The sequence below is a fragment of the Pteronotus mesoamericanus genome, unplaced genomic scaffold (genome assembly GCF_021234165.1).
Source record: "Pteronotus mesoamericanus isolate MK-2021 breed Mesoamerican mustached bat unplaced genomic scaffold, CSHL_Meso_final scaffold_165, whole genome shotgun sequence".
Classification (NCBI taxonomy): Eukaryota; Metazoa; Chordata; class Mammalia; order Chiroptera; family Mormoopidae; genus Pteronotus; species Pteronotus mesoamericanus.
Genome location: NW_026555307.1, coordinates 2,662,529 through 2,684,840, shown reverse-complemented (window position 1 = coordinate 2,684,840; position 22,312 = coordinate 2,662,529). Strand labels below are relative to the sequence as shown.

The window sequence follows — 22,312 nt, the reverse complement described above, 5'->3', positions numbered from 1 at the left end:
ATCTGCGCAGGCGCTAAGAGTCGCTTCCCGCGGCCCTCCGCCCTGCACGGTCTGCGCAGGCTCCCCGGACAGGGCGCTCAGAGAGCCGGGCTGGGCGGGGCCTACAGCCCTAGGCCTCTAGCGCGCGCTGTCGCCCGCACCGATGACAGCAGAGCATGCGCACGCGTCTTGCTCCCGCTCCACAGTCTGGACCCCCGAGAGGTTCTTACCACCCAGGGTGCGGCCGGTTGCTCGCTAGCCGGCGAGAAGTCGCGTCCGTGGGCTGTTGGAGGAATTTGCATTTTCTTTGAGATTGAATGAATAGGAATTAGTCCCCCCCAAACGACTACATATCCCGGAGGTCTCTGCGCGAGTCGCGAGCGGTGCATTCTAGGATTCGTAGTCCCGGCGTCAGCGCTATGCCTGCCGGTAGTAGTAGTCTCTTCATACTCTGGTCGCCCGGCCAGCGCAGTAGGTTGCTGGTACTTGTAGTTCATGTGCTCAGGCTCGCTGCGCCCGGAGCCTGCTACCGTTTCCGCTCCGGCGGGGTTCGCCCCCCCGCCAAAATAGGTGGTGCTCGAGGGTTCCCAGTATCATGAGTACAGTTTTCAGTGCTCGCACGTGGTAAAAATCTATTTATTATATGTGGTATGTCTTTACATGTAATTAATGTTATGTCATATAATATGTGCCAATGTAAATATAAGCTATATGAATACAAATATAGTATGAATCTGGATGTAACATTTGTATAGTGTAACTGCGCGTTTGTGGGTACTTGTAGGAAAAAATCCCAAATTATGGACAATTCCCAGGAATGTTATTCCTGTTCACTGGCATCACCATTGCTTTTAACGTGTGCTGGAATTACCATTACTTTTAATTTTTTCCCTTTATACTCGCCTCTATTTCCTGAGTTGTTTACACTGAGCAAGAATTCCTTTGATCATCCAGACACAAGACGATGGTACTATTTTCATTTGGAAAAGAAAATGCTTTACCATGGGTTCCCTGCTCATTTCCCTTTTGCCAACAATAAAATCCTGACTTAGGGGAGCAAACAGCTGTGCAACCTTGGGCAACCTTGTTGAACAACTCTCTTCCAGAATTAACACTCAGGGTTTCTGCTGAGACTGGTCACTGGATTCCTTTCCAGGAAAAGTGCCTTAAAAAAAATTCCAAAGGAGAACTACAGAAGGTCCTCTGGAAAAGATACTGATACGGAAGTGAGATAAATGCTATATAGAAATGAGAAGTGTGCAGAGATTGGAAAAAGTGCTCAGCAAGTTCACATGGCTGGAAAGAGACAAAAGCAGGATTTGAAATCCCAAACACCTGAGTCCACTCACATGGAGGGTGGGAGGGTTCCAAACACTAATCCCAAAAATCCTGAAATTGAGAACGGGCAAGTTCTAGACAGCCATGCCTTCTATCCCTCTGCCTCAATCGCAGCCAAATACAAACACTTAACTATGTAAGAATTCTTAACATTCTGCATTTGACAGGAAAGCAGATAAGTGTAGAATGATGTTTTTCATATTATTTCAAAGTATCACAAAATCCTTACCTGTAGCTCCATTCCAGGTGTGGATTTGCCTGCTCCTTCCTTCCAGGCCTTGCACACTGCTTGGCTCCAAGCTACTGATGACTAAGTCATGGTCAGAAATTAAATTAATCAAAATTATAATGGTGCTATGTTGGAGTCATTGACTTTTTTTCCCAATGTTTCAGATTATTTTAATTTTGCTGCACAGGAAGCTCAAACAGAGGGAGGTGTTAATATTCACATGTAGCTGGTTAAAAAAATTTAAATAGCTTGGAATTGGCAAAGACATCTGTCTACCAATGAAGGGTCACTCCCTGACCACAGAGGACCCTTCTACTTGCCAATCAGTTTATATAAGAATACAATGGAAGTTCCTGAAGTTAATTAGTCTGAAGCCGTGTTGGCGGAGACTTTATAGGAAGAGAGGAAGGTGCACTCTGGCCTGAATGGCACCAGAAATTGGGGACCACTTAGATGTATGTGAACTAGGCATTTGCAAAGAAAGATCTCAAAGGCGCCTTCTTTAAAACCAGGTAATGCCCACCGTAGCAAAACCCGGAAACCTTCTGCATGGTTCTATTCTTAAAGATGTCACTAGGATAGAAAAAAGAGAATTATTCATGAAGCCCTTAGTTGCAACAACAACAACAACAACAACAACAAAAAATCCCTGGAAAACTGAGCACACCTGATAAGAGCAGATCTGTCCTGGGCTTAGTATTCAAGCTCTTCTATGGTGAGTTGCTAAGGCTTCACATTCACAGCTCATGAGGATCTGGGAAGGAATCAATGAAGTAGAGTTTGTAAATGATTTAGCAGAGGATCTGACTCAGGAAATCGTATTACCATGTGTTGAGTCACCATGCCTTGAGCCACGCACATTTTATTTTAATTCCTCTTCTTTGTGAAGAACATAAGGTTCAGAGAGACTAAACAACACACCTCAGGTCACACAGCCATCGCAGGGCTAGAACTTTGAAGAGGAAGGTCGTGAGATATGGCAGTAAAGGTAGTTAGGATACAGGCTGTGCAGGTCCCTGTTGGCCAAGAGACAAGTTTTGTCTTGATCCTAAAAATAATGGGAAGCCTTTACGAGGTTTTGGGCAAGGGTAAATACGATCACACTTGCATTTTCAAAAGTCACTCTGGCTGGAGTGTTGGAAAATAAATTATGGGTAGGGTGGAGGGGTCCTGAGTGGATTTGGAGAGAGCACAGGCGGAAGCTGAGGCAGCATTCCAGGCAAGAAATGAGGGAGACCTGAATTAGGGTGAGCCTAGTTTTGGATGCAGAGAAGTGGACAGAATCAAGAGATTCCAAGGGGTGAAATCAATAGAAATGATGAATATTGAGGGCAAGGTAAGGAAGAGGAAGCAGCTGGGATGCCAAATGGGCCTACAGACATGCAAAATTGGATGGTTGGAAGCACCATTCCCTGAGATGGGAAACCCTGGGCGCCACTGACATCCATGGCTGTGGAGACTGCCGGGATCAATGCTTCTTTATTTTTGATCCAGCCAAGGAGGCCTCTTCTGTAATTGCTCCCCTACATCAGAATACCTTTTTCTACTTCATACAAAGGCACTGTGTGGGTTCCTGGCACCTGCTGGGAAGTGATCAGGTTTGGTGGTGAACTGGGGTCCTGGAGATAGAGCCTGTCGCGGGAAGCAACACATTGCGGGGAGCACCACAGTGGAGCACAGGGCTCCTGGATCTGAGGGTTACTGTCCAGAGACAGCTGAGGAGGGAGCAGGGCTCTGAATCCCACAGAGCCCGTCCCAGGGTTGTCACAGATGCAGAAAATAAACACGAGTCATTGTAAACACTTCTCTGTTTGCCAGGAGAGGGGACATAGCTCTTCCCTCTAGGGGAAAGCCCCCAAACCCAATCCCACCACCATGTCCAAAGGCTTTTATTGAGGACTGTGTGCACAGGGGTATGGATGCAAAGCTCATCAATCAATGTCAAAAGGCTATGTTTACAGAAAACAGAGATCATAGATAACAGAGATCAGGGTTTATGAGTAATGTAAATCTCCTTCCCAGTATAAGTCATTTATCATAGCTTTTGAGGGAAGAACAAAACATGCTTAGAGGACCTTAGTTCTAGGCTTGATTGTCCCTGGGAACCTCCTGATCCAGTTTAGGGCTGTACCTGCCTTTAGTATTATTTCACGCCTGAGCCAGGTGGGGGGGCGGGGCAGAGCCATCATGAGATAAGGAGACTTCTTTCAGATAGAATGAGGACCCTGGCCATGTCCTAGCTGAGCCAAGGGGTGCGGGCCTTTTTGCCCTTTCTCCATGTCCTCCAAGTCCTTGTCCTGCTGCCCATATATCGGCTGTGTCTGGCTTAGGTCATCCCTCCTCTTGAGGAATCTTATCTGTGTTTGACTAACCGACCGTCACAGAGCCAAGTGGGGTGATGTGAGGGAGGCAGGAGCTGTGCCCCTGCCAGGGGGACAGGTTTTGTCTCCTCAGTGGCCTGTTTTCCCAAGGCCTCCTTAATTATTTCCAGCCTTGGGGCCCTCTCACCTGTCAGTGAGGCTGCAGTCCCTGAAACCAGGCAGCAATGGTTCCTAACAAGAGCCCATAGAATAATCCAGGAGAAAAAAGAAAAAGCAGCACCTAACACAGTTATAGCCCCATCTCCCCCTAGTGTGAATTCCACTTAGACATGGGACAGTCCACAGCCATGCATTCTGGGCCATCAAGATATTTAAGGACGGCCCTGGCCAAGTGGCTCATTTGATTGGAACATCGTTCCATACACCAAAAGGTTGCAGGTTCGATTCCCTGTTGGGCACATACCTAGGTTGTAGGTTGGGTTCAATCCCTAGTCAGGACACAGACAGGAGGCAACCAGTCAATATTTCTCTCCCACATTGATATTTCTCTCTGTCTCTCACTCTCCTTTCCTCCCTGTAAAATCAATTAACATATTATCAGGTGAGGATTTTTTTTAAATTTAAGAAAAGATATTTAAGGACCAAGAAGTAATGTCAGCAGCATGGCAAAATAGGAGGTTCCCCATCATATCCTCCCTTAGCAACAACAATTTGGCAGCCATCCATGGATAGAAGTGCCTTTGTGGGACCTTTGGGATTCAGGTAATAGACTGTTGAAACCCTGGTGGAGCCCCAAACCAAGGAGGGTCATTTTGAGTCAGCTGCTGCCAAGTGACAGACACATTGACCTTGATCTCAGCTACAGATCCAGAAACAGACCATCTTCCTGTGGACTTGGCTACAGTTCCATTTGACCTTCTTCCTGCTACCAACATCATCTGCCAAGGGACTAAGCAAGTATCAGGCCTGCCGTGCCCCAAGTAACAGGCCCATTGAATTTTGTTCTGTCTGTGGACCCTGAAGCAGCTTGAGGCCTGACTCTTGCCCCTCTTAGCTGTGGCCCAGGAGCAGTCCCACTCATCCAGGACCCAGAAAGAAGACACACCTATCCATAATGCAACATACCACGTTAACAAAATAAAGGGTAGAAATTACATGATCATTTCAATCAATGCCAAAAAAAGCATTTGATAAGTTCAACATCCTTCATTATTAAACCTTTCAACAAATAAGGTATAGAAGGAACCAGCCTCAACATTATAAAGGTATGTATGTCAAGTCTACAGCCAATATTATGCTTTTGATGACAGGTTGAAAGCTTTTCCTTTAATATCAAGAACAAGACAAGAATGACTATTTAACACAGTACTGGAAGTCCTAGCCAGAGCAGTTAGGCAAGAAAAATAAATGAAATACATCCAAACCCAAAAGAAAAAAGTTAAATTGTCTTTGCTTGCAGATAACATGATCTTATGCATAGAAAACCCTTAAGACTCCATCAAGAAACTATTAGAACTAAAAAATAAAATCAGCAAAGTTGTAGGATACAAAATCAGTTGCATTTTTATACACTAACTACAAACTCTCTGAAAAAGAAATGAAGAAAATAATCCTGTTTACAATAACACCAAAATAAAAAAAAATACTTAGAATAAATTTAACCAAGGAGGCAAAAAATCAATACACTGAAAACTGTAAGACATTGATGAAAGAAAGGAAGAAGAAACAGATCAATGGAAAGAGATCCCATGTTTATGGATCAGGAGAATTACACTGTTAAAATGTTCATATTACCCAGAGCCATCTACAGAGTCATTGCAGTGCCTAGCAAAATTACAATGGCATTTTCCACAGAAATAGAAAAAAACAATTAAAAAATATGTATGGAACTACAAAAGACCCTGAGTAGTCAAAACAGTCCTGAGAAAGAAAAACAAAGTGGGAGGTTTCACACTTTCTGATTTCAAACTGTATCACAAAGCTATAGTAATCAAAACAGTATGATAGTGACATAAAAATAGACCCATAGACCAATAGAACTATGTGTAGAGAGCTCAGAAATAAACCCATGCATATTCAGTCACCTAATCTTTGACAAGGGCATGAAGAATACACAAAGGGGAAAGAATGTGGATTAAAGACTTAAATATAAGGCCCAAAACCATAAAGCTCCTCAAAGAAAAGATAGTGGGGAAAGCTCCCTCAGGTTTCGAGGCAATGATTTTTTTGACATGACACCAAAAGCATAAACAGCAAAAGCAAAAACAAAGCGGACTACATCAAACTAAAAAATTTCTGTACAGCAAAATGAAAAGACAACCTACAAAATGCAACAAAATATTTGCAAATCATATATCTGATAATTGGTTAATATGCAAAATATGTAAGGAATTTGTGCAACTCGAGAAAAAACAAAAAACAACAAAATAACAAAAACCTGATTTTAAAATTGGCAGAGGACCTGAATAGACATTTTTCCAAAGAAAACAAATAGATACATGAAAAAGTGCTCAATACCATTAATCATCAGGGAGATGCAATTCAAAACTACAATGAGATATCTCCTCACACCTGTTAAAATGGCTATTATCAAAAAAACAGGAGATAACAAGTTCTACTGAGAATACAGAGAGAAAGGAGCCCTTGAACACTGCTGGTGGGAGTGGCGTTATGGAAAGAAGTAGGAAGATTCTTCAAAAAATTAAAAATAGTATTATCATATGATCCAGCAATCCCATTTCTGAGTATTTACCCAAAGGAAAGAAATCGGTATATTGCAAAGATATCTACTCCCCAATGTTTACTGCAGCTTTATCCACAATCACGAGGACAGAGGAACAACCTAAGTGTCCGTCAATGAATGAATGCATAAAGAAGAAAATATATATATTTTTTCACATCTCCATCCTAGAGGACATTATGCTGGACATAGAAAGACAAATATTGCATGATCTTACTTACGTGTGGCATCTAAAAAAGTCAAACTCATAGGAATGGAGAGAACAGTGGCAGCCAGGGGCTATGGGGTGGGGGGATAAGAGATATTGGTCCAAGGGTACAAACTTTCAGTCATAAGAGGAGTAAGTTCTGCAGATCTAACGTACAGTATAGTGACTATAGTTAGCAATAACTGTATAGCAGCAATTTTTAATTGGTATGCTGCAAGAGTTTTTAAAATATACAATACCTGACTATTTAGTTAGGGACATGGACCTCTTTTCCCCTAGATTGTCAAAAAAAATGACAACAGCCAACACAACAATAGTATTAATGTCCTATTTTGAACTGTAAATATATTTATGTAGATCATGTTGCATTATAAGGTTGCACCTGATTGGTTTATTCTTGGTACCAGAAATCCTTATATACAAGTGTAAGCACATGCCTTTTCTTTAAAAGTCACTTTGAATCAAAAAGGGTAGGTAATTACTTTTATTATTTTTTGTAAATCAATTAAAATTATACCTATTTTATGTCATATTGGCAAAAAAACATATTCGGGGGCATGCCAAAGAATTAGTTTATGTGTGCCATGAGATGAAAAAGGTTGAAAATCGCTGCTGTGTAGTATATTTGAAATTTACTAAGCTCTCAAGTATTCTCACCCCAGGTGATGGAGCTATTCATCTGATTGCGGTAATCCTTTCAAAATCTGGACATATACAAGGTGTCTTAAATCATCATTTTATTTGTCAATTATACCTCTATACAACCAGAAAAATAAACACTTAAAACATTTTTAAGAGCGCTGAGGACCCTATCCAAACACTGCTGCATGGCTACAACGCCCTGTGAAACTGGGGAAGCTGCCTCAACTTCCTGTGCCTTAGTTTCCTCCCCGTAATCAGGGTAGTAAAACCTCAAGAAAGTTACCTGTGAGTAGTTTGTCTTTGAGTCTAGACTCACATGGGTTCCACTACCAGCTCTTATTACCTCCTTTGGCTCTGGACCAGTAACATAGTATCCCTGGCCTCATTGTTCTCGTCTATAAAATGAGACAGTAAAATCTCCCTCACAGAGTTTTTTCTAAGTTTTGAAATTGACTGTGGAAAGTTCTTGCCCACAGTGCTTGGCACAAAGGAGACATAAAAAATTGTATCTATACAGATGACTTAGACAATAATACTACTACCAATAAAAAGGAAGTATTAGCTACTGTGATTGATTGCTTCCTAGGTTCCAATTGCTGTGCCTTTGCCTAAATCATGTATTAACCCGCTAGCCTACCTAAACTTTATCAAACCTGTCTGACTGCTTTTTCTCTTTTTATTTTATTGTATTTAAATACACAAAACATAAACTTTACCATTTGAACTATTTTTAAGTGTACAGTTCAGTGGCATTAAGTACATTCACAATGTCATGCAACCATCACCATTAAGGGAAACCTTGTCAGTCACTCTTTTCCTTCCTTCCCCCTCCTCCCTGCCCCTGGCAACTGCTGATCTACTTTCTGTCTCTACATATTTGCCTATTCTGGATATTTCATATAAGTGGGATCATATAATACGTGGTCTTTTGTGACCAGCTTCTTTCACTCACAGTAATATTTTCAAGGTTCATCCATGTTGTAGTGTGTATCAGTGCTCCACTTTTTTTTTTAATTAACAAACTTGATCATTACATATCTACATATGTAGAAAGCTACATATACCCCCCATATACCCCTGGCCTACCCCATATTCAACATCCCTCACGGGAGCAGTGCATTTGTTGCAGCTGGTGAATTTGAGTTGACACATCATCATCACCCGGGGTCCATAGCTTACGTTAAGGTTCACTCTTGATGTTGCACATTCTTTGTATCTTTGGCTAATATGTTCTCCCAGTCCGTGGCTTGTCTTGTCTTGACAGCATCTTTCAAAGAGCAGAGGTTTTTATTTCTTAACTTTCTTTTATTTATTAATTTTATTCAAATCCCCCTTATCTATGATTTTTTTTTCATGGATCTTGCTTTTGGTATTGTATTTGAAACATAATTGCCAAACCCAAGGTCATGTAGGTTTTCTCCTATGTTACCTTCCAGGAGTTTTATAGTTTTGTATTTTACCTTATGGTCTGTGATATATATTGAATTATTTTTTGTAAAGGGCGTAAGGTCTGTATCTGGATTCATTTCTTTTTTTTTTTAATAAAAAATTGTATTAGAAGCATTCAGAATGTCAACAAAACAGCTGCAACTTTTTTTTTTTTTGCAATTATAGAGTGGTATTCAGTTAACAGAACAACAATTATTTTGTATAAGCTGCAGCAGAGACAACTGAAGATGAAAAAACTACCATCCCCATATATAACTAATTTGTGCTGTGCACCAACAAGAACCTGCTTTAAACTTCCATGCCAATTTACAACCCCCATACTGGACCAGGCAAGGTTAGTGGCTACTGAAAATACCACCAGGACAGGGCTAGCTAAAGACACATTCGGTAGTGTGTTAACTATACAAAAAAAGACACTGTACAGTTTAAAAACAAATCTTACACAGCCTTACATTTCAATTTTTTTTCTTTAAAAGGAGTGAGTTGTGTACAGGGGGGTTCAATGCTTTATAGACAAGAAAAAAAACTGCGCTAGAACCAACTTATTCATCATCATCATCTTCTTCTTCATCTTCATCTTCTTCATCTTCCTCCTCCTCCTTCTTTTTCTTGCTTTTGTCCCTTTTTCGCAGCATCAGGCTTTCCTGTAGCTCGGTATGCAGCAATATCCTTTTCATATTTCTCCTTCAGCTTAGCAGCCTTCTTTTCATAAGGCTGCTTGTCATCTGCAGCGGTGTTATTCCACATCTCTCCCAGCTTCTTTGCAACATCACCAATGGATAGGCTGGGATGCTCTCCTTTGATTTTTGGGCGATACTCAGAACAAAACAAGAAAAATGCTGAAGGAGGCCTCTTGGGTACATTGGGATCCTTGAACTTCTTTTTTGTTTCCCCTTTAGGAGGAATATAAGTTTTCATTTCTCTTTCATAACGAGCCTTGTCCGCCTTTGCCATGTCTTCAAATTTTCCTTTCTCTTTGGCAGACATGGTCTTCCACCTCTCTGAGCACTTCTTAGAAAACTCTGAGAAGTTGACTGAAGCATCTGGGTGCTTCTTCTTGTGCTCCTCCTGGCAAGTTTGCACAAAGAAAGCATATGATGACATTTTGCCTCTCGGCTTCTTAGGCTCTCCTTTGCCCATGTTTAATTACTTTTCCTCAGTGAGCACAGAGTCACCCAGTGCCCGTCCGGCTCACACTTGCCCCGGTGCTGTCTCTATGGAGCTCAATGTACTGCAATGGCTGTGAGAGCGAGAGCCAGATGCAGCCTCCTCACTCTCTCCGCTCTGTAACCTGGATTCATTTCTTTTGCATGTGGATATCCAGTTGTTCCAGCACCATTAATTGACTATTTTTTCTCCATTGTATTACCTTTGTTCCTCTATCAGAAATCAGTTGACTATGTTTATATGAGCCTGTTCTGTCCTGTTGATCTGTCTGTGTATTCTTTCACCAATACCACATGGTCTTGATTACTGTAGCTTCATTCTTTTTTATGGTTGAATAATTATATTTTGTGATATACCACTTTAATTTACCCACTGATAGACATTTGGGTTATTTCTGCCTTTTGGTTATTGTGAATAAAGCTGCTATGAATATGTGTATACAAGTGTTTGTGTGGATGTATGTTTTCATTTCTCGGGTATGTGCCTTGGAATAGAATTGCTGGGTCACATGGTAACTCTGGGTTTGACTTACTGAAGAAACCACTGGACTTCCTAAATGACTCTCCGTTGTTCGGGGGTGAGCAAATGTAGACTTCCTGATTCAGAGAGGACCACATGGAGAGGAAACACCAGCCAGCCAGCACCACCTCGCCGGCGCTGTGAAGACACCATTTTGGAAGTGGGGGCTCCAGCCCCAGGTGAGTCATCTCGGCCGATGCCTGCTGGAGCAGAGATGGGCCATCTCCACGGAGCCCTGCCTACATTCCAGATGTCTGAGCTCAATAAATGATTGTTGTTTCCAGCCACTGAGTTTTGGGGTGGTTTATTAGGCAGCAATAGATAACAGGGGCATAGGCTTCCACACACACTTTATATTCCAACTAAAAGCCTCCTTGCACCAGGTAAGAATTTAGAATAGACAATCAGCCATTTCCCTACAGTAAAACATGCATTGATTGTGCACCTTACATGTATAGCTGTGGAAGCAACTAACAGCCATGTGGTAGGACTCAAAGAGATAATGAGCTCAAGGCCACGTACTTGAGCCCTGCCTGTTCCACTTGCCACTCTGTAGCTAGGGAGCACTTAGACTATGCATGCCACGCTCTTAGCTTTGGTTCCTTCATCTGTAAGAGAATAATAACCAAAATATCTACAAGGAAAAAAATACAGAGGAAAAAAGTTAACTAGCTTAATAAAAGGAACTTATGGGCCCTGGCTGGGTAGCTCAGTTGGTTAAAGCATCATCCCAACATGGCAAGGTTGTGGGTTCAATTCCCAACCAGGGCACATGCAAAAATCAACCAATGAATGTATAAATAAGTGGAACAACAAATCAATGTTTCTCTCTCTCTTTCTGTCTTCTCTCTAAAATCAATCAATACAAATTTTTTAATAAATAAAAGGAAGTTAAGGATTCATATACCCATATTTTGCCATGTATAATGTGCACCCATTTTTTTGGCCTAACCTTTCAGGGAAAAAAAAGTCTTTTGTTTTAATTTTTAATTCAATTTTTTATCTATATTCAGATACTTGCTTTTTGTATCATAAAGGAATCTTAGGATTTATTTTTGAACATACAGCTATCATTATTGCTTTCTAGAGTTACACTTTTAATGCATAAGCATAAATAAAAGAATTAAAAACATTTATATAGATATGGAATTAGCATTATCCATGTATAATGTGTACTCTTATTTTTCCCTCAAAAATTTGGGCAAAAAAGTGCACATTATAGATGGAAAATGCAATAAATGAAAAGTTGGGCAGAGGACTTCAGGATAAAGGGTTATGATTTGCTTGGCTGAAGCAATGTCACATTCTCTCTGTGTGTCACTCTCTCTCAGACATCTCCTCTCTCTAAATTAATGTGACAACTGGACTGACCTTTCAGCAATAACCAGTAGGAAACTTTGAGGTGAAAAAAAGTTAATTACTTACATATCCTAAAGCATACAAGGCACACCAGGGGGCAGACAACCAGGTCACTGGTAGAGAGAGAGCGTGAGCCTGTGGTTCTGCTTTTATTGGGGTTCAGAGTGGGGGCCTAGGGTTTTATGGACTCACTCTTTATTGATGAACTTAAAAATATAAGAACTGGAGCACCAGTCCCTACACCAAAAAGTTTTGGGTTTGATCCCCAGTCGGGGCATGTATGGGAGGCAATGGATCAATGTTTCTCTCTCTCTCTCTCTCCCTCTCTCCCTCTCTCTCTCTCTCTCTCTCACGTCAATAGAAAAAAACATATCTTTGGGTGAGGAATAAAGATAATTAATTAATTAAAATATAAGTGTAAAAATGTAAAGTGTAGGAGGAGAAAAAAAAGAAAGTGGCCCAAATGGTTAGTTATTAAATCAACCAAGATCTTTTAACAAAAGTGTCTCAGTATGGGAGGTGACCTAGACCTTTATCTAGTGTGTGGCTAGTACTGTATTAATTTGAGATAGCTGGCTTTGAAGTGGCAATCAAAGCTTAACTCAGACACTTTGATTACAAAAAAGAAAAGCCAGCTAGGCTTTTCCAGTCAAGATGGCAATGTAGGCAGACAAGGCTCAGCTCGTTACACAACCACATCAAAATTATAACTAAAATATAGAACAACCATCACTCAGAACCATCTGAAGTCCAGTCGAACGAAAGTCTAACAACTATGGGATTTAAAAAAACACATCCATCCAGGCTGTCAGGAGGGGTGCAGACACGGAACAGGCTGGTATCTTGCCCACATAGGGTGGATAAAAATTCAGGAGGGATATCTCAGAAGCAAGGAGTCCCAGCCTTACACCAGGTCCTCAGCCCAGGGTTCCAGTGCCAGGAAGATAAGTCCTCACAACTTATGGCTGCAAAAACTAGCAAAGATTCAGTCATTGGAAGAAACTTCTGGATCCCCAAGCAGTTCGTCTTAAAGAACCCACAGACAGACTCACCTTCTCAGACTCACCCTCTCTGAGCTCCAGCACTGGGGTAGCAGCTCAGATATGGCACCAGTGGTATACAGGGAGGAACTGAAGTGCCTAGCATCAAAGCAAGCAGAGGTCATTGTCCCTTTTCTAAACCCTCCTTCCACAGAGCGGGCAAGCTGGTGCCACATCTGAGACTCCATCAACCTGGCTAACACCATTTGACCTGCCTTGGAGATCCCCAGAGACTCTGTGCAACCCAACTATGGGTCCACCCAAGCTGCTTTTCCATATGAATGGCTGGTCTTGGCTCATGCTTCACAACTTCCTAAGTCCTATCAAACAAGCAACAGCTGACCTCAGTAAGCCCCAGGCCCAGCACTAGCAGCAGCCAGACTAGATTCACAGCTTAGCTTTGCCCAGGATTCTCCAAACCCAGAATGGGTAGCAGCCATGTCATATTGTTTTATACTTTAGGCAGGGTGGCCCCGGGCAAAACATAAGTAGGGGCTGACCTTGGCCTGTACCACCTGGGAAACTCCAAAGCCTGCACACCCAGTGGACAGCTATAGACCATGTCAGAGCACCACGCCCCTGCCCCTGCATAGCTGATCCTCCACAGAGTGCAGAGGTTGGTGATAAGTGGTCACAGCTAGTCCTTGCAGCTGACTGGTCTGGGTAAATCCCTCCCATTAATCTGCCAACAAGGCTCAACTATAAGAGGAGGGTGTACTCAGCCCACACAAAGGATGCACCTTTAGTACCCAGTTTGGGTGATAGAGGAGGCTGTGCCATTGGACCCTACAGGACACTTTCTACATTAGGCCACACTACTAAGACATGACGTCAAAGCAGCTCTACCTATTTCCTAGAAACAAATACAGAGAGGCTGCCAAAACGAGGCGACAAAGAAACATGGCCCAAATGAAAGGACAGACCAAAACTCCAGAAAAAGAGCTAAACAAAATGGAGATAAGCAATCTATCAGATCCAGAGTTCAAAACACTGGTTATAAGGATGCTCAAGGAACTGAGTAAGGACCTCAACAGCATAAAAAAGGCCCAGTCAGAAATGAAGGATACACTAGTTGAAATAAAGAACAATTTACAGGGAATCAACAGGAGAATGGATGAAGCCAAGAATCAAATCACTGATTCAGAACATAAGGAAGCAAAAAACCACCACACAGAACAAGAAGAAAAAAGAATACAAAAAAGTGAGGAAAGTAGAAGCAGCCTCTGGGACAACTTCAAGAGGTCCAACATTCACATCAGAGGGGCGCCTGAAGGAGAAAAGAAAGAGCAAGATTTTTGGAAACCTATTTGAAAAAAAATAATGAAAGACAATGTCCCTAATTTGGTGAAGGAAATAGACATGCAAGTCCAGGAAGCACAGAGTCCAAAACAAGATGGACACAAAGAGGCCCACTCCAAGGCACATCATAATAAAATGTCAAAGATTAAAAATAAATCTTAATCTTTATCTTTAGATTAAAGAGTCTTAAAAGCAGCAAGAGAAAAGAAGTTAATTGCCTACAGAGGATTTCCTACAAGACTGTCAGCTGATTTCTCAAAAGGAACTCTGCAGGCTAGAAGGGATTGGCTAGAAATATTCAAAGTCATGAAAAGCAGGGCCTCACAGCCAAAGTTGCTCTACCCAGCAAAGCTATCATTTAGAATGGAAGGGCATATAAAGAGCTTCCCAGACAAGAAAAAACTAAAGGAGTTCATCATCACCTTCAATAATTTCATTATTACATGAAATGTTAAAGGGGCTTATTTAAGAAAAAGATCAAAACTGAATAAAATGGCAATACATACATATCTAGCAACAATTGAATCTAAAAAACAAACTAAGCAAACAAGAACAGAGACAGAATCATGGATACAGAGAGCATTTTGATGGTTGCCAGATGAAGAGGCAATGTGGGGGAATGGGTGAAGAGGTGAGGGGATTAAGAAGTACAGATAGGTAGTCACAGAATAGCCATGGGATGTAAAATACAGAATAGGAAATGGAGTAGCCAAAGAACTTATATGCATGACCCATGGACATAAACAATAGTGGGGGGATTGTCTGGGGGAGTGGGGGGTGCTGGGTGGAGGGGGGCAAAGAGGGAAAAATCAGGACAACTATAATAGCATAATCAATAAAATATAAATTAGAAAAAGAAGAAGAAAAGCCAACCATCAGGGCTCACGCTACCATTCCTCAGTGTTTGTGGTGATGCTGGTGTAAACAAACTCACTGCACTCCGTGTAAGATAAAAGCAGAGCATGCACAATTACAGTAGCAAACTGGACAACCCAGGTTCATGTAAAAGCACTACAATGTTCAAACAATGATGAAATTACCTATCGACCTGTTTCTCAGAATGTATCCCTGAAGTTAAGCAGTACATGAATATATAAGCTTATATAGCATGGAAATTTCCAGAAAAACCCACAGAAACTGCAATCAGTAGTTCACTCTGGGAAAGAGAAACGTTTACTTTTCACCTTTGAACTGCTTGTACAGGGTATGGCTTTTATATATTTTTAGTGACAGAGATTTCAGTTTCTGTTGTTAACAGTGAATGAAATGATGTATGAGTGAGCTGTGATGGATGTACAGGACGAGATGGGCTGATAATATTTTCTAAGTAAGGCAGAGCCCTTCCACGTGGCTGTAGAAGAGAGGGAGACCCCAGCCCCACAGGGATGGCCACTGAGGCAATCTACCTTAGGCAGGCGGGTGGAAGATGACAGGCAGCCTGGGATGGCAGAGGACATGCCCTTAAGAGAAAGGGGACCTGCGAGTGTCCGCTGATGGGTTTGCTCATGCCAGAGGAAGCCCGCACTCATCCAGGGCCTGTAACATGGTGCTTGGCATGCAGTACTGTTCCATTCTAAGCACTTCACTCATATCAATTCATTAAACCGTCACAGCAACACAACAGAGTGTTATTCCCCCACTTCACAGATGATGAAACAGAGGAAGAAGTGAATGAATGAAGGAGTGAATGAATGAGTGAATGAATGAATGAATGAAGCTGCCCAAGGGTAGGTATATCTCTAAGGTGACACAGTGGGAAGAAAAGGATATATATTCCGGAGGTTTTTTGTTTTTCTTCTTGTTGTTGATTGCAACAAAGGCAATCAAACTGGTGGGTCTGTCAGAGACCTGGATGAAAGCTGTAGACCAATTGTACGTGTAATCAATGGGATTCTTGGGTTCTCGGGAGCCCACAAGTGGACTCAGGGTTCAGAACCCCTGTTCTGTGGGATTTTTCAAATCTAAGGTCCTAGGATCCTATGTTAAGTTACGATATTCCTTGTCCCCTTGAAGCGTATAAGTTTAATCCTGTCACCAAAACAAAGTACAAACTTCTGCAACCCTGTAGTCTCCATTTCATGGACAAAATGTATCTGTGGAATAAAATACCATGAAGTCCAAAATAAGTTTGTTTGTTATCTGGCATGTACAAATATTACAAATTGTGTAATGAGGAGGACGATCTAATTTACTGTCCAAATGTGGACAGTTTTGTGCATGAAAGGAGTGCCACAACCTGGGAGTATCTAAGCCACACGGGACAGCTTAGTTGGGACAGAACAAATTTGTATCAAATGTCTTGTGGACCATGGGGACTGGCTGCTTTTCCAGGAGTCCTCGGCAGAGAGGTCAGCTGCCCACCAGCCCCATCCACCTTGCAGCCTTGACTAATTCCCATCCCTGCACCAGTGAACCTGCTGTTCCTGTACCTACACACAGCGTGGCTTTGTGCCCGGTCTGGAGCAGCCCAAGGCCAGGGAGCTGCTCTGTTCGCAACTAGAGGTCAACGCCAAGAGCAGAGACTTCGGCCTCCCCTGTGCGTCCTCACCAGCGCCCCATGGACTCCCCTGCCTCTCTGGCTCTCTCGCCTGGCTGTTTACCAGATCAAAGCACAGTGACTCCAGGGACCTGGCCATGGTGAAGGCCACTTGTGGCCTCCACCCACCTCTAAACAAACCAAGGATCATCCTAGAAGCCTGGCGGGCATAGGTTAAAATTTAACTATCAGGGCTCATGGTTTGGATGAGTTTCTATAATACCAGGTGGTTCCAATTGATTCCACTAAGGTCCCAATCAATGTGAGGATAGTAGGAAGAGTCACCGTCTCTTTACTGGGCTCTGTGGGAACAGACCCAAGATGCTAAGGACCCCGATGTTGGGCAGGAACCTCCTGAAGTCCTCAGGTTTCTCCGTCTTGGTCAAGCAGGTGTTGGGGACTCGACGACGTCATCCACTAAAGCCTGAGAGATCATGCTCCCAGGTTTCCTGTGCACAGAAAAACAGGAATAATGCTCGTAAGTAGAATTTCTTAGAATTCCTGAATTTCCCCAAATGCAGTTCGATGTCTAATTTTATGGTGTCTTTCAAAATGGAAGACAATCTGGAGCCAAAATGGTTGAGTTCAGATGTCCGCTCCTTTTTCCTGTGGGGGACCTTGGGCAAGTCCTTTAACCTCAGACTCACAGGGTAGTTGGGAGGACAAGAGGCGTGGAACAAGACGGGTACCCAGTGCCCCCTCCCCCAAGTTAAGCTGTTATTATGAAACATTCAGCCCAGAAGGACCAAGCGTGCCTTCTTTGGAGTTATTAGAGCTCCAAAACCCCTCCAAGCAGAGAATATTCTCAGCAAACATGCAGTAAGTAGACCACCAACCAGCTCTGTGCAGAGGCTGCCCACGCCGGCCTCATTCTGACATTGGGGTAGTTAATGCTCTGTGAACTTGGACTTACCCTTTCCTTTTCCTGGGTCTCAGATCCTTCCTCTGTCAAACAAAGGGTCTGAGTTGAAGGCTGATAGGTTGGCTTCTGTGGTAAATACCATATTTTGCTGTGTATAATGTGCACTTTTTTGCCCAAATTTTTGAGGGAAAAATGAGGATGTGCATTATACATGGATAGTACCTGAAATACCTTGTATCTGTTCTTATGTTTTGTGATTATTTGTTGCATAAAATTTCTTGTAATATGTTCAAAAATAAATGCTACAATTCCTTTGTAATACAAAAAAAGTATCTAAATATAAATAAATAATTGAATTAAAAATTAAAATAAAAGATTTTTTTTCCCCTGAAAGTGTGGACCAAAAACATGGGAGCGCACTGTACACGGCAGAACACAGCACTGCACACTCTCCAGGACTGGAGAGCTGAAAGGCCGCGGGCTTCAGAGCCCGTCGCTCCTGGGGGAGGACATTAGTTACACTTGTCTGCCGTGAGAGCTGGACATTGCCTCCTCTCCATGAATCTCCACTTTCTCATCTATAAAATGGAATGACAGTCGCACAGGGCCACATAAAAATGAAATCATGCCCCTGGGAAGCCTTGGTACAACCCAGGCTCTCAGTGAGCATTATTAGCTCTATTCAGTTAACCTGCTGGTCCACACCTGCGGACAATGCTGAACTCTGTCTCGGAAACGCAGGGCAATTTACAGGAGCACATGAGGTTCCCCTGGGGTTCCTGTTAGGCCAGAACTCAGGCCTGTGAAGGTGAGGGTGAGCAGCCTGGGGTAAGCGCAGGCTCAGGCTTAAGAGGACTGCAGTGTTCAGGAGCTGCAGAGGGTCTCCGAGAGCAGGAAACCCAAGGACGTGGCAGAGATGGAAACCAAAGTCACCAGATGTGCAGCAGACCCCCTACCCAGAAAGGGCAGGCAGGCATGGAAGTCTTGTCTCAGCCCTAACTCTGGTCCTTTCAGTTACCCCACACTCAGAGTGGGGTCCCGAGACTAGCAGCCACAGCACGACCTGGGAGCTTGCTAGGAATGAGGAACTTCAGCCCCGACCCCAGACCTAACTATAAATTTCAAACCAAACAGACGCTCTGCACTCACATGGAAAGACCCTCCCACCTGTCCCCCTCCAACCCCGGTCCCCAGAGGCAACTACTACAAGTGATTTGCTGTGCAGCCTTCTGACACTTGCCCCATGGAAACCTGTCCCCACATACACATGCCTTCAAAAAAATTAAAAAAGGTACCACACGGTACACACTTATCTGCCCCTCGGTTTTCTTTCTTTACCTAACTGTAGACATCTCCACAATTGTCTCTCAGCAACTATCCCCTCTTAGTGCTTAGTACAACCATGAAGAGCATCGGGCCACTTGGATGGAATCTTGGCCCCAACACTTTACAGCTGTGTGCCCCTCGGCAAGTTTCTTAACCTCACAGAGCCTCAGTTTCCTCACCTGCAAAAGGTGAGTGATAAGAGGACTTACCACATGGCACCACTGGAAGCATGAAATGAAGTGATGCCTGGAAAGGCACAGACCAGCGCCTGGCATCTCGTGAGAACTCTCGGGCCATCCCACGCACGTCCCTTTGTTTAACTATTACCCTGTTGGGGGACATTAAGTGGGGGTCAATTGTTAATTCTTACAAACCATATTCTCCCACCTCTTTGCCCACTTGTGCAGGAGAGAGTAACAAAGTAACTTTGCATAGTTACTTTGCAAAGTAACTTGGAGCTCCGAAAAATTTGTGGTTCTCGCTGCAGGGCTCAGGCGTCTGGCAGGGGAGCCCAGGGCACTGTTACTTCTGTTCTCCCGTAAATGGGGTCTATTCTGTCGAACAGGGAAGACTGGAACTTTAATTCTCTCTTCACTGTTTTGTTTATTGGGTTTTGGAAAAACATTTCATCTTGGGAAGTAAAAGAAAGTTTATTACTAAAAATGACTGAGAATCACTAGTGGTTTGGCCCAGAGAGAAAAGTCAGAGTTATAAAATGTTCGGAAATAATTTTAGGAACCGTGTCAGTTGTGTTCTCTGGCCATGTTTCCGTGTGTGCGGAAGCTGCCTTTTACCAGCAGTGGGCATCCCTTCCAAAGTCTGTGATCAGTGGCTTTCACATTGGTAGCTTGAAATCGGCCACAGTGTGGGGTATTCATGGTGGCAGTTGGCAAACATTCCACATCAGAGCTTCTTAATCCTCTGCTGAGCCGGTTATTAAACTTTTAGCAGCACACCGCTGCGTGCTCTCAAACATTTTAATAGGCATTTCTTGCTCATTTGTCTGCAGGGCTCCTTGGGTTTGGCTCCCCGACCCCTGGCTGGGCTGGGCTCCAAGCTGGCAGGGGGGCATCCGGATCTGTTCAGCGCGTCTCTTATCCTTCCCTGCCCTTGGGCCAATGCTGGTCCCAAAGGAGGAGTGCTATGAATATTTACTGAAGGATGGAAAAAGCATACAACACTTTACCTTCATTACTTTCTATCAGAGAGCTGCTTTAGTTACAAGACTTTGCTGACACCAGCTTTGGCCTGAAGATACATGGCCAACTTGAGCAAACATTGGAAACCTATTTAGGATTTAAGCGATGTCATCTCTTTGCAGGTCACGATGGGCAGCACCCTCTTATTTGGTGGCAGAGACAGTGTTCAACATAGATGTTTCACGGCCAGCAGCCCCTTTACCCTTCCTAAAGTTTCGCAGATGTAACCTAAAGACCCCCGCTCTTCCATACCTTGCATCTCCGTGACGGGGACCAGGGGAGTCCCCAGTTAGAGGAGGGCTGCCTCTGTGGCACTTAGTGGATCCCAAGTCTCATCTACGTTAACAGTCGTACAGCCATGTCAATTCCCTGTTTTCCCTCAGGGAGGGTCTGTCTAGGGGTGTCCAACCTTCTGGCATCTCTGGGCCACACTGGAAGCAGAAGAGTTGTCTTGGGTCACACATTAAACACATGGCAACATGTAATCACAAAAAAATCTCATAGCGTTTTAAGTAGATTTACGATTTTGTGTTGGGCCGCATTCACAGCCACCCTGGGCTGCATGAGGCCCGCAGGCCCCTGGCGCGCAGTCGGTTTGTGAGGGCTGCACTATTTAAGCGCTGCTTCCCGTCAGACACGATCGTGGTCTGTGCAACTCGGAGTGACTAGGGGCAGAACAGACCATGGAAGACCAGGCACTCCTAGTAAAGATCTGGATTAAGGCAGAAGGAGGCTGAACAAAGGACACCAGACAGAAGTCCAGGCCAGTTAGCCGGCTCTGAGCCTGCTGCCCTCCATTGAAGCTCCTGCCGCGCCCTTCAGGCTGCTCTTCCCGCGCCCCGCGCCCCTGGCTGTACGGCCCTGGCCGGGGTCTCTGCGGGGGAGAGTGTCTCTGCTGCGCCGCTGGGCGGGAGCGGGAGCGCCAGCGTTGGCATCTAATCTCAGCCAGCCGGCTTCTGTTACGCTGCTCCTCCTGTTCTTAGGGATGAGGTCGCTGAGGCTGCGGAGGAGGGGCACCAGGGGCACCTCAAGGAATGAGTAGGGAGAGCTGGGTTATTTGGTCACAAATGTGTCTTTCTCCTTCCATAATGTTAAGAACTTTAACACAAAATTAATTACCAATGTAAACATGGGGAGATGTTGCATGAAAACCTGCATTTTCATCCTCTCTTGAAAAATCGAAGCTCTCTCCACAAATGCTGCCATGCCTTCCAGACCGCCAGGGTCCCACCTCTTCCTACCGCCCCCCGCCCCCCCAGTGCCAGGGTGAGAGTCAGCTGCCTTGTTTACATTCCCCGCCTGGCCTCGGCAGGCCTCCCCCCCCCCTGGGTCCCGTCTGCACCCCAGGATCGGGTGGGATGACTGCCAGGGCCCTGTTCTGCCACTGCGCGCTCCACTCCTGGGACTCCGTGAGCGCTGGGTCTTTCTCGGGGCGGGAGACTCCGGCCCACAGTGAGCTCTGCTGGTCACCTCCAGCATGTGGAAGGCAGCGCCTCTTAACTGTGCCGCCCTCCAAGTTCCAACTCTGTGCCCCTCCCCCGCTTGCTCTCAAATCAAGGTATCAATTATTTTTAAAATAGTTGTACATAAAGGATTTCCTTCGGTAACATGTCCACTTTCATAGGGAAGGCAAGACACATGAATCTAAGGTGGAATTTCAGGTCTGGGGTGGCCTGCCATTGGCAGAAGGGTTGGGGGGTCCCCTCAAGGGTCTACAAAAAACAGAGAAACCCCCACCATCTGGGCAGCAGCCCAGACCAACAGGAACCTTGAGAAAAATGGGCAAGGGGGCCATTCTGCTAAATTTTCTTGTTGCTGGAATACTTTCACCTCCTTCTTGGGCAAGACCTCAAAGTATCTGCTGTATCATCCAGGAAAGTGTGATGCATCAGGAAGAGGTTCCAAACCGCTCTGCGTTCTGCCTCACCGGGTCTGGCCGGGAACCACGGGCCATGCGCTTGCTGGGACTACATGGTGACAGTGGCCGCAGATCAAAACCAAATCAATGCAGCACAGAAAAATCAGTGCCTGGGAATTGTCCGTAAGGGGCATGGAGCCGGGTCCCCTCACGGGTGGGCGGGGTAAGCGGCTGACTGCCT

General features: G+C 44.1%; 2 protein-coding genes across 2 annotated transcripts in view; one reads left to right on the top strand and one right to left on the bottom strand.

Annotated features, from left to right (window-relative positions):
* Positions 1–9,488: 9,488 nt before the first annotated feature.
* Positions 9,489–10,171, bottom strand: LOC129083057 (high mobility group protein B1-like). Its single transcript, XM_054588822.1, has one exon. It carries the CDS (start codon positions 10,044–10,046, stop codon positions 9,489–9,491), a length of 558 nt encoding a protein of 185 aa, XP_054444797.1. The 5' UTR covers positions 10,047–10,171.
* Positions 10,172–17,046: 6,875 nt separating this feature from the next.
* Positions 17,047–22,312, top strand: part of CA5A (carbonic anhydrase 5A) — a 31,654-nt gene continuing 26,388 nt past the window's right edge. The window contains exon 1 of the mRNA XM_054588821.1: positions 17,047–17,304. Coding sequence (XP_054444796.1) covers positions 17,148–17,304 — 157 coding nt within the window. The 5' untranslated portion in view covers positions 17,047–17,147. The remainder of the gene's footprint in view (positions 17,305–22,312) is intronic.